Source organism: Aquarana catesbeiana, linkage group LG05 (genome assembly GCF_042186555.1).
Source record: "Aquarana catesbeiana isolate 2022-GZ linkage group LG05, ASM4218655v1, whole genome shotgun sequence".
Taxonomy (NCBI): domain Eukaryota; kingdom Metazoa; phylum Chordata; class Amphibia; order Anura; family Ranidae; genus Aquarana; species Aquarana catesbeiana.
Window position 1 is genome coordinate 4,336,638 of NC_133328.1, and position 13,723 is coordinate 4,350,360.

Here is a 13,723-nt window from a genome sequence, read left to right on the forward strand (position 1 = left end):
CACTTGTGCCCATCATATGCAGCCACCTGTGCCCATCAAATGAAGCCACTTGTGCCAATCAAATGCAGCCACTTGTGCCCATCATATGCAGCCACTTGCCCATCAAATGCAGCGATTGGACACATCAAACGCAGCCATTGTGCCCATGAAACGCAGCCATTATGCCCATCAAACGCAGCCACTTGTGCCCATCAAACGCAGCCATTGTGCCCATCAAACTCAGCCATTGTGCCCATCAAACTCATCCATTGTGCCCATCAAACACAGCCACTTGTGCCCATCAAATGCAGCCACTTGTGCCCATCAAATGCAGCCACTTGTGCCCATCAAATGCAGTCACTTGCGCCCATCAAATGCAGCCTCTTGTGCCCATCAAATGAAGCCACTTGTGCCCATCATATGCAGCCACCTGTGGCCATCAAATGCAGCCACCCGTGCCCATCAAATGCAGCCACTTGTGCCCATCATATGCAGCCACCTGTGCCCATCAAATGCAGCCACTTGTGCCCATCATATGCAGCAAAGTGTGTCCATCAAATGCAGCCAATTGTGCCCATCATATGCAGCCACCTGTGCCCATCAAATGCAGCCACCTGTGCCCATCATATGCAGCCACTTGCCCATAAAACACAGCCACTTGTGCCCATCAAACGCAGCCATTGTGCCCATCAAAGCAGCCATTGTGCCCATCAAATGCAGCCACTTGTGCCCATCAAACGTAGCCCCTGTGCCCATCAAACGCAGCCACTTGTGCCCATCATATGCAGCCACCTGTGCCCATCAAATGAAGCCACTTGTGCCCATCAAATTCAGCCACTTGTGCCCATCATATGCAGCCACTTGCCCATCAAATGCAGCCACTTGTGCCCATCAAATGCAGCCATTGTGCCCATCAACGCAGCCACTTGTGCCCATCAAACGCAGCCATTGTGCCCATCAAATTCAGCCATTGTGCCCATCAAATGCAGCCACTGTGCCCATCATACGCAGTCACTGTGCCTATCAAACGCAGCCACTTGTGCCCATCAAATGCAGCCACTTGTGCCCATCAAATGCAATCACTTGTGCCCATCAAATGCAGCCACTTGTGCCTATCAAATGCAGCCACTTGTGCCCATCAAATGAAGCCACTTGTGCCCATCATATGCAGCCACCTGTGGCCATCAAATGCAGCCACTTGCGCCCCTCAATTGCAGCCACTTGTGCCCATCATATGCAGCCACCTGTGCCCATCAAATGCAGCCACTTGCGCCCATTATATGCAGCCACCTGTGCCCATCAAATGCAGCCTCACTGTGCCCATCAAATATAGCCATTGTGCCCATGAAACACAGCTAAGTGTGCCCATCATATGCAGCCACTGTGCCCATCATATGCAGCAATTGGGCACATCAAACGCAGCCATTGTGCCCATCAAACGCAGCCACTTGTGCCCATCAAATGCTGCCACTTGTGCCCATCAAATGCAGCCACCTGCCCATCAAATGCAGCCATTTGTGCCCATCATATGCAGCCACCTGTGCCCATCAAATGCAGCCACTTGTGCCCATCATATGCAGCCACTTGTGCCCATCATATGCAGCCACTTGTGCCTATCAAATACAGCCACTTGTGCCCATCAAACGCAGCCACTTGTGCCCATCATATGCAGCCACTTGTGCCTATCAAATGCAGCCACTTGTGCCCATCAAATGCAGTCACTTGTGCCCATCATATGCAGCCACTTGTCCATCAAATGCAGCCACTTGTGCCCATCAAATGCAGCCACTTGTGCCCATCATATGCAGCAAAGTGTGTCCATCAAATGCAGCCAATTGTGCCCATCATATGCAGCCACCTGTGCCCATCAAATGCAGCCACCTGTGCCCATCATATGCAGCCACTTGCCCATAAAACACAGCCACTTCTGCCCATCAAACGCAGCCATTGTGCCCATCAAAGCAGCCATAGTGCCTATCAAATGCAGCCACTTGTGCCCATCAAACGTAGCCCCTGTGCCCATCAAACGCAGCCACTTGTGCCCATCATATGCAGCCACCTGTGCCCATCAAATGAAGCTACTTGTGCCCATCAAATGCAGCCACTTGTGCCCATCATATGCAGCCACTTGCCCATCAAATGCAGCCACTTGTGCCCATCATATGCAGCCACTTGCCCATCAAATGCAGCCACTTGTGCCCATCAAACGCAGCCATTGTGCCCATCAACGCAGCCACTTGTGCCCATCAAACGCAGCCATTGTGCCCATCAAATTCAGCCATTGTGCCCATCAAATGCAGCCACTGTGCCCATCATACGCAGTCACTGTGCCCATCAAACGCAGCCACTTGTGCCCATCAAATGCAGCCACTTGTGCCCATCAAATGCAATCACTTGTGCCCATCAAATGCAGCCACTTGTGCCTATCAAATGCAGCCACTTGTGCCCATCAAATGAAGCCACTTGTGCCCATCATATGCAGCCACCTGTGGCCATCAAATGCAGCCACTTGCGCCCCTCAATTGCAGCCATTGTGCCCATCAAACGCAGCCACTCTGCCCATCAAACGCAGCCACTTGTGCCCATCATATAGAGCCACTTGTGCCCATCAAATGCAGCCACTTGTGTCCATCATATGCAGCCACTTGTCCATCAAATGCAGCCACTTGTGCCCATCAAATGCAGACAATTGTGCCCATCATATGCAGCCACCTGTGCCCATCAAATGCAGCCACCTGTGCCCATCATATGCAGCAACTTGCCCATCAAACGCAGCCACTTGTGCCCATCAAACGCAGCCATTGTGCCCATCAAAGCAGCCACTTGCCCATCAAATGCAGCCACTTGTGCCCATCAAACGTAGCCACTGTGCCCATCAAACGCAGCCATTGTGCCCATCAAAGCAGCCATTGTTCCCATCAAATGCAGCCACTTGTGCCCATCAAACGTAGCCCCTGTGCCCATCAAACGCAGCCACTTGTGCCCATCATATGCAGCCACCTGTGCCCATCAAATGAAGCTACTTGTGCCCATCAAATGCAGCCACTTGTGCCCATCATATGCAGCCACTTGCCCATCAAATGCAGCCACTTGTGCCCATCATATGCAGCCACTTGCCCATCAAATGCAGCCACTTGTGCCCATCAAACGCAGCCATTGTGCCCATCAACGCAGCCACTTGTGCCCATCAAACGCAGCCATTGTGCCCATCAAATTCAGCCATTGTGCCCATCAAATGCAGCCACTGTGCCCATCATACGCAGTCACTGTGCCCATCAAACGCAGCCACTTGTGCCCATCAAATGCAGCCACTTGTGCCCATCAAATGCAATCACTTGTGCCCATCAAATGCAGCCACTTGTGCCTATCAAATGCAGCCACTTGTGCCCATCAAATGAAGCCACTTGTGCCCATCATATGCAGCCACCTGTGGCCATCAAATGCAGCCACTTGCGCCCCTCAATTGCAGCCATTGTGCCCATCAAACGCAGCCACTCTGCCCATCAAACGCAGCCACTTGTGCCCATCATATAGAGCCACTTGTGCCCATCAAATGCAGCCACTTGTGTCCATCATATGCAGCCACTTGTCCATCAAATGCAGCCACTTGTGCCCATCAAATGCAGACAATTGTGCCCATCATATGCAGCCACCTGTGCCCATCAAATGCAGCCACCTGTGCCCATCATATGCAGCAACTTGCCCATCAAACGCAGCCACTTGTGCCCATCAAACGCAGCCATTGTGCCCATCAAAGCAGCCACTTGCCCATCAAATGCAGCCACTTGTGCCCATCAAACATAGCCACTGTGCCCATCAAACGCAGCCACTTGTGCCCATCATATGCAGCCACCTGTGCCCATCAAATGCAGCCACCTGTGCCCATCAAATGAAGCCACTTGTGCCCATTAAATGCAACCACTTTTGCTCATCATATGCAGCCACCTGTGACCATCATATGCAGGCACTTGCCCATCAAATGCAGCCACTTGTGCCCATCAAACGCAGCCATTGTGCCCATCAATGCAGCCACTGCGCCTATCAAACGCAGCCACTGTGCCCATCAAACGCAGCCACTTGCCCATCAAATGCAGCCACCCTTGCCCATCAAACATAGCCACTGTGCCCATCAAACGCAGCCACTTGTGCCCATCATATGCAGCCACCTGTGCCCATCAAATGCAGCCACCTGTGCCCATCAAATGAAGCCACTTGTGCCCATCAAATGCAGCCACTTGTGCTCATCATATGCAGCCACCTGTGCCCATCGTATGCAGCCACTTGCCCATCAAATGGATCGCGGAACCCCCTCTTTTGGCTGTCTCCTGTCTAGCCTCCACCAAACATCCCCCCACCCTCATGGATTGGGGGGGGGATACATCATCGCAGTCAGCTATCACTTCCTACTTGATGGTGTGACCCCTCTGGCAAGTATCACCCGGTTGCGGTCCGCACCCCTATAGTGACGCTACTAAATTGAAGATAGCGGCACCAGAGAGGAGCGGTGCAGGGAGGACATTCCCTACAAGACAACGCTGGACTAGTATGGTTTTGTTTTATTTTTTTTCTTCTATACAGGGACAAGTTTTAAGATTTAAAAAAAAAAATTTTGATAGTAAGGGTGGAGTTCCTCTTTAAGGTAAGAGTGTCATAGAATGGAGAGTAGAACAGAATGACTCCCTATGGAGATACTTTGTGTTGGCCTCTCTCCATAGCGTCTCTCACAGAACACTTGATGATATGATCTCTGATTTACTTTATTACTCCAATTCTTCTTCAGTCTGAATGAAGTGAGGATTTCCTGACAACGTGCGGCCTACCGGAGGAAGGGAATCTTAGAGCAATACGGATCCCGCTGACACCGCACAACATGAGCCATCCCAACTTCTGAGCGGAAACCTTCCAGACTACGAGGAGATCAGATACAGGAGCCACACTGTGACAATGTACTCAGAGCCCAGAGGATACATTGTAACCATTTATTATACTGAATGTATGACTGGGAGGGAAAATGGCAAAATATCACTTATTTGGAGAAGGGCCGAGCAACTCTGCATGGGTTCAATCTGCTGAATCCCGTTTCAAATTCGAAAAACCAGAGCTTAGTGGCGAATAGCAATGGGGGGGCCAATCTTGCAATTGAATTCTGACCTTTTTTAGGGATAATAGGCCAATTGCTGTCAAAAAAGTCCATAGGGGTCTGGGCACTGCCACAGGGGACATGGACCAATGCAAAGATTAAAAACAAAGTTACCATACAACAAGGGTGGGGGGGCTTTTCTTACAGCTTCAGGGGCAACATTAATATAGCGCTACCCCTGAAGGAGCCCCTGGTTAGGATGGGTCCTCTGTTCTTGATCTCAACCTTCTCAAAGACCTCAGCCCCTCCGACACACCAGGCTGAACACACAAATGCAGGGTATCACAAAAAATCACTGACGGCAACACTGATTGCCCGGCAGTAATGCTATTTCAAAGAATGCATGCACCAAATCAAGTAGTAAAGCAAGCTTCGTATATTGTCATTTCACAAAGTTTATAATAGGCATGCAGAGATAAAGGGTTAAAATGAAAAATAATACACTTTGGTTTACAAGATAATTAACAATAAAGACAAGGCATGGAATAACACTGGCTGTCCAGATCAGCATAAACAGTAACAATGCCACCTGCAGTGCAGCAGTGATCATTAATAAGACTCTATCTACAGGAGCTATACTGTAATAGGGCACTAACGGTGGCTATGGTAGGTCTAAGACTGTCTGGTAAGCATTGTCAGGGCTTGATGAGTCAAAAATAGGTGAGAGGTGGTGGGACAGGATTTGTGCAGACAGTGGCAGTTCTTAAGATGTTTCTTCTGCCGGCTATCGTTGGGGCCCTTTGAGACGTGTTGGTGCACTTAATGACAGTCCTGACAAGCCTGCATGCAGATAATGTATGCTATAGTATAGAGGTGGTGTAGTCTTTGTACAGATACAGAGTAGTTGTGGGTCAGACACGGTGATAGTTTGGTGTGGGGGTGGTATAGAGCTAGTATGAATGCAGTATAGAGTGGGTAAGATGCCGTGTAAGACTGGTATTGAAGCGGTCTGTGTGTAGGGCAGTTAATGCCCTGCTTATGACAACTCAGTCTCTGCTAGCAGTATAAGTAATTTACTGATGGTCCTCTGACTAGGCTCAAAGGCACAGCTGTACGTGTCCCCAGCAAAAAGGGCCCCCCCTCAGTCTCCTTCTGAAGCCTCCAGCAAACAGCAGTGTGAGCAGATGGTAGATGGACACTCTTGGCTTACATATAGCAGCACCTCAATACGATTCATTTCAAGTTTTCAGGAAGTGTCAGCAGTGACAAAGCAAACTCTTAACAGGCTCACCTTGACCTTCAGAATTATGATAATGCAGATAATACAGCAGTGTAAAACTGGGCAGCAGCAGGAAATATTTAATGTACTACAAAATGTACTAGAGAAAAGAGTACAGACGGGTATATATTACAACAAGGATTAAAAGACAGCAGAGGATACAGCAGTGTAAAATTGGTCAGCGGCAGGACAATTTTGATCAGGGATAATAGGCCTAACTGGTATAGGCCTAACTTTTGATTTATCTGTGGGGATAGGGAGGTGCGGAGAATGTGAGTGATATAGCTGGAGGTGATTTAGGTTCTCACTGTTCATACACTTAGTTTTATTTTCCTTTTAAATGAAGCAGTGATGTGCTGCAAGCAAAAGGCAGCACAAACACCATACGCCACCCTATATGTCTTGCAGAAAATAAAAGTTTTTTATTTATTGCAAAGCAGCTAAAACATGACCACTGGAGAGCAGTAAAGTCACTCTGTATAATATATATATAGCTTATATCTGTAGAGGGGTGATGTCACTCTGTATAATATACACTATATTACCAAAAGTATTGGGACGCCTGCCTTTACACACACATGAACTTTAATGGCATCCCAGTCTTAGTCCGTACGGTTCAATATTGAGTTGGCCCACCCTTTGCAGCTATAACAGCTTCAACTCCTCTGGGAAGGCTGTCCACAAGGTTTAGGAGTGTGACTATGGAAATGTAGCACTGCCCCCTTAAGGCCTGCTTTGATTTACTTGTTCATCTGCACGGCCCTGACCCTGTGAACACTCCAACCCAACTGACACTCTGGGTTCAGACATCTTCTTGCAAGCACCTTTAAATGACACTCCAACACAAGTCAAATAGATATTCTATTAGGTTTTACTGGAGTAAGGATATGTGTACAAAAAGGGGTTATTGATCAAATGAGTCCTGGATAAACATCCGAGACTCAGGTGAGGAATCCCCTTGAAACAGCTTCATTACAGTTCAATAGCACAAAGGGCAATATATATATATATATATATATATATATATATATATATATATATATATACATATACAGTGAAATACCAACTAGAGAATAGACTGGAGGGGTTGTAAAGAATCCACCAGTTAATGCAATATGATACCACACTAAAGGGGATCCCAGGTCGGCCTATTCAACCTTTAAATCCTAATGAGAGACCACATAGAATAGGAATAGGATAAGGGCCCTTTAACCAATAGCAACAGCAATGTCAGGAATGCAGGCCTGCGGTAGTCTTCACTGGCAGTTGGAGGTCATTGAATTATATTCAAAATATGGCACAGTGATGGTAAGCAGGACAGCTTAAACAGGCTAGTGATATTCAGTAGTTCAGGATATGGATGTCTATGTACAGTGTCCTATGTAATGCAATAAAGTTATTAGATGTCCTTCTGGAAAACGAACGGAGGTTACCCATCAGCTGCTGGACACGGGCGGTCGTTGGATCCGTCTGATGAGGTGGTGCCGCAGGGATGTGCGAGCAGAGTTGGGCCCCACGGCCTGGCAGCAGAGAGGTGCTCACTCAATCAGGCCCAGGAAGAAGAGAGCATGGGGTGGATCTGCTGGCCCTTTCATAGTTCCTCCCAGAGGTCTGTTGGTGTTGCAGAGGGACCTCTGGGATGTGTAGTCCAGGGGTAATATCACAACATCAGAATGGCTGCTCAAGAGACTACTAGTCCAACAATCCGCCCTGCTTGGCTCAAAGATATGATGTCAGTCACTGGAGTCCAGCACTAGAGGGACATTGGAATAGATGAATAATAACGGGGGGGGGGTCTGCGGAACAAGGTAACTGTAGTCCACTGTTGGCTACAGGAATGTTTGACCATTCTTCCAGAAGCGCATTTGTGATGTCACACACTGATGTTGGATGAGAAGGCCTGGCTCGCAGTCTCCGCTCTAATTCGTCCCAAAGGTGTTGAGGTCAGGACAGGCCCGGCCAGTCAAGTTCCTCCACCCCAAACTCACTCATCCATGTCTTTTTGGACCTTGCTTTGTGCACTGGTGTGCAGTCATGTTGGAACAGGAAGGGGCCATCCCCAAACTGTATGCTGACACCTTAAAAGTTCCCTTTACTGGAACTAAGGGACCAAGCCCAATCCCTAACCCCCCCCCCCCCCCACACCATAACCCCCCCTACACCAAATGATTTAGATCAGTGCACAAAGCAAGGTCCATAAAGACATGGATGAGCGAGTTTGGGGGTGGAGGAACTTGACTGGCCTGCACAGAGTCCTGACCTCAACCCGATAGAACACCTTTGGGATGAATTAGAGCAGAGACTGCGAGCCAGGCCTTCTCATCCAACATCAGTGCCTGACCTCACAAATGCTCTTCTGGAAGAATGGTCAAACATTCCCATAGACACCCTCCTAAACCTTGTGGACAGCCTTCCCAGAAGAGTTGAAGCTGTTATAGCTGCAAAGGGTGGGCCAACTCAATATTGAACCCTACGGACTAAGACTGGGATGTCATTAAAGTTCATGTGTGTGTAAAGGCAGGTGTCCCAATACTTTTGGTAATATAGTGTATCTTATATCTGGAGATCAGTGATGTCACTCTGTATAATATATCTTATATCTGGAGGCCGATGATGTCACTCCTGTATAATATAAAAAACATTTTTCATTGTTAGCACCGATCAGTAGAATGAACTCACCATAACACAGGAGGGAGGCGAGCAGGAGGGCGAGGGGTGACAGGGCTCTCTGGTGGGTCATGGTGCTCCTGAGTCAGCCGTCCACACTCCTGAAGATCAGAAATATCATTAGATGTCTCATTAGATGACAACCAATATTGGTAACTCAGGAGAGCTTTGCTTGGAGTATAAACAAGAAGTGGACGGGGCCCCTCCTGCGGGAACATTCATTCATTGACGATAACACAGGGATAATAATAATAAACATAAAACAATCGGCTCCACACAGAATGCAGAGAAGGAATAACAACTCCGCATGCCAAAGTTTTCCACCAGCACTGGACCTCCAGGGGCCCAGTGCAGACTGAGGGCACAAGGCATCTTATATAATATAAAATCATCTATATACAGCTATTAAAGATAATCATTATATGTAAGATCTCAAGAATGTTATTAGAACAGAAGAGGAATTAGAGGTGCCCACCATCTCTGTGCTGAGTTCCCGGGTCTGTACACCCGCTGTGCCCATTATGAGGAATTCCCATCATCCCTGTGCTGAGTTCCCAGGTCTGTACACCCACTGTGCCCATTATGAGGGGTTCCCACCATCCCTGTGCTGAGTTCCCGGGTCTGTACATCTGCTGTGTCCATTATGAGAGGTTCCCACCATCCCTCTGCTGAGTTTCTGGGTCTGTACACCTGCTGTGCCCATTATGAGGGGTTTCCACCATCCCTGTGCTGAGTTCCCGGGTCTGTACACCCGCTGTGCCCATTATGAGGAATTCCCATCATCCCTGTGCTGAGTTCCTGGGTCTGTACACCTGCTGTGCCCATTATGAGGGGTTCCCACCATCCCTGTGCTGAGTTCCCGGGTCTGTACACCTGCTGTGCCCATTATGAGGGGTTCCCACCATCCCTGTGCTGAGTTCCCAGGTCTGTACACCCGCTGTGCCCATTATGAGGAATTCCCATCATCCCTATGCTGAGTTCCTGGGTCTGTACACTTGCTGTGCCCATTATGAGGGGTTCCCACCATCCCTGTGCTGAGTTCCCGGGTCTGTACTTCCACTGTGCCCATTATGAGGGGTTTCCACCATCCCTGTGCTGAGTTCCCGGGTCTGTACACCCGCTGTGCCCATTATAAGGGGGTCCCACCATCCCTATGCTGAACTCCTGGATTTGTACAGATGCTGTGCCCATTATGAAGGGTTCCCACCATCCCCGTGCTGAGTTCCCGTGTCTGTACACCCGCTGTGCGCATTATGAAGGGTTCCCACCATCCCTGTGCTGAGTTCCCGGGTCTGTACACCCGCTGTGCCCATTATGAGAGGTCCCCACCATCCCTGTTTTGAGTTTCCAGGTCTGTACACCTGCTGTGCCCATTATGAGAGGTCCCCACCATCCCTGTTTTGAGTTCCCAGGTCTGTACACCTGCTGTGCCCATTATGAGGGGTTCTCACAATCCCTGTGCTGAGTGCCCAGGTCTTTACACCTGCTGTGCCCATTATGAGAAGTTCCCATAATCCTTGTGCTGAGTTCCCAGGTCTTCATACCTGCTGTATCCATCACAACAGTCTCCTTTCATTCATCTTGGACTTTTATTCTATCTTACATTATGGAGAATGTAAGCGAAGAATCTGGAACCCAAACTCCCAGGTGGGCACAAAAAGATCTGGGAATAATAGTAGGGAGGTATCACCACTGCAGCCTGCTGGAGACATAAGCAACCAGTGGGGTGCCCACCAGCCAGTCTCCATCTATAACCTACTGTACAACCTGAATATATCTGGGTGGAAACGTTAACCTTTGAAGGTAGCACTCTCAGCAGTAAATAGATTGTATCTGTTCCTGGCTATGTCCTGGTGTCAATGATTGTGTATAAAATGTCAGATCCAATTTTAGATGCTGTGTGATGCCCCCCCATCACACCCCCCCTTCTTCTATTTTCCTGCAGAATAGCAGATGTCCTTCCAATTGTTCCTCCACATCTGCAGATCAGTGGCACAGGGTGTAATCACGGCATGCATTGTCCAGCGTGAATAGTACTTGGTGAACTGCCACCACGAGCTGTCTATGGGCACCTCCCTCTGTGTAACTAATAATAACACAAAGCAAGCTTATAACCTCCAACCCTTCGATGTGCAATCACCTATATCCACATCTTCATATCTACTGAGGATTCATATACTATAAGGCCAAATATCATTATATAATACACTATATAAACAAACATATGTAGACATCTCTCCAAGTAATGGAGTTCAGGAGTCTCCAGTGACGGGTCCTGGTAATACTCCATCATACAAAGACGTTGTAGACAATTGTGCTCCTCTAACCTCGTGGTAACAGTTTGGTGAAGACCCCTTTCTGTTCCAGCATGACTGTGCCCCCTGTGAACAAAGCCAGCTCCATAAAGACATGGTGTCACCAGTTTGGACCAGCTCCATAAAGACATGGGTAGACCATTTTGGACCTGCTCCATAAAGACATAGTTGAACAATTTGGAGCAGCTTCATAAAGACATGGGTTGACCAGAATGGAACTGCTCCATAAAGACAAGGGTTTACCATTTTGGACCAGCTACATAAAAACATGTGAAGGAACTTGAGTGTCCTGCACAGAGCACTGAGCTCAACCTTATTGAACACCTTTAGGATGAATTTGAATGCCAGTCATGAGTCAGGTCTTTTTTCTTGGCGCCCAACGTGAGGCCCAACACATGAGCCAGGTCATTTCACCCAACATCAGTGCTCGACCCCATAATTAGGCACAAATTTCCACAGACACCCTCTAAAATCTTGTGGAAAGTCTTCCCAGAAAAGTGGGGGGGGCTTTCCAAAACTATTTGGAATGTATTTGTGGGAATTTACCACAAGGTTGGAAGCCCACTGTTGTCTATAATGTGTTTGTATGTGTTAACAGTATTAACAGTACCCTTCATTGCAGACATCTAAGGATATGGTGGATGAAACATTTCTACTCACAATGTCACTATATGGAATATCACACATTTTGAACTGTGTTGCTACAGGAGGATGTTAAATATTAGCTGGACAAGCAAGCAGAAGTGCTGCAAAGGGTCAAAAATCAAATATGCATCTGTTGGAAAGAATATGGATGAGAAAATACCAATTTTTTGCCCATATTGAATAACACTTACCTGTAGAGGGGGTTGTGAAAAATTGTGGAAGAGAGCAAAATAATTATCTTGCTTTCTTCCACATAAAGAAAAGGAGAAGAACATGGTGGATGCATGGCATGCGGGAGAACGGGGTGGATGGATGGCATGAGGAGGAAAATGGTAGATGGATGGCATAAGGGATACCATGGTGGATGGATGACATAAAGGAGAATATGGTGAATGGATGACATAAAGGAGGGCATGATGTATGACATAAAGGAGAACATGGTGGATGAATGAATAATAGAAGACCATAGTTAGTGGATGGCATAAAAGAGAACATAGTAGATGCATGACATAAAGAAGACCATGGTGGATGGATGACATAAAGGAGAACAATGTTGATGGATGACATAAAGGGGAACATGTTGGATGGATGATATAAAGAAAATCATGGAGGTGGAATAAAATGAAGAACATGGATGACATGAAGAAAGAGGATATGGTGGATGGAGAACATCTAGGAGGATACGGTGGATGGATGACACCTGGGAGAACATGGTGGATGGATGACATTTGGGAGAACATGGTGGATGGATGACATAAAGGGGAACATGTTGGATGGATGATATAAAGGAGAACATGGTGGGTGGATGACATAAAGAAGGACACAGTAAATGGATAATATAAAAGAGAACATGGTGGATGGTTGACATAGAGAACATCAGGGATGGATGACATAATGGAGAACATGTGGATGGATGACACCTCAGGGGATATGGTGAATGGCGAACATGTAGGAGGATATGGTGGATGGATGACATCTAGGAGGATACGGTGGATGGATGACATCTAGGAGGATATGGTGGATAAATTACATCAAAGAGGATATGGTGGATGGAGGACATCTAGGAGAAAATGGTTGATGGATGACATCTAGGAGGATATGGTGGACGAAAGACATCTAGGAGAATATGGTGGATGAAGGACATCTAGGAGGATATGGTGGATGGAGGACATCTAGGAGGATACAATGGATGGATAACATCTAGGAAGATACGGTGGATGGGTGACATCTAGGTGGATACGGTGGATGGGTGACATCTAGGAGGATATGGTGGATGGAGGACATAAAGGAGGATATGGTTGATGAATGACATCTAGGAGGGTATGGTGAATGGATGACATGAAGAAGAACATGGAAAACATGGAGGATGGATACAATGAAGGAAATCATGGTGCATGAATGACACGAATGAGAACATTGGGGATGGCATTAAGGAAAACATGGTAGATTGATGACATCTAGGAGGATATGGTGGATGGATGGCATCTGGAAGTATATGGTAAATGGATGGCATCTAGGAGGATATGGTGGATTGATGACATGAAGAAGAACATGGTAAACATGGAGGATAGATAAAATGAAGGAAAGCATGGTGGATGAATGACATGAAGGGAGAACATGGGTAATTAATGACATTAAGGAAAATATGGTAGATGGATGACATCTAGGAGGATATGGTGGATGTGTGACATCTAGGAGGATATGCTGGGTGGATAGGGGACATCTAGGAGGACATGGTGGATGGGTGACATCTAGGAG

The 13,723-nt window shown here is 47.5% G+C and overlaps 1 protein-coding gene across 1 annotated transcript in view; it reads right to left on the minus strand.

Moving 5' to 3' along the window:
• LOC141144038 (uncharacterized) overlaps window positions 1-13,723 on the minus strand; it is a 57,296-nt gene that overhangs the window by 16,004 nt on the left and 27,569 nt on the right. The window contains exon 2 of the mRNA XM_073629376.1: window positions 9,018-9,106. Coding sequence (XP_073485477.1) covers window positions 9,018-9,078 — 61 coding nt within the window. The 5' untranslated portion in view covers window positions 9,079-9,106. The remainder of the gene's footprint in view (window positions 1-9,017; window positions 9,107-13,723) is intronic.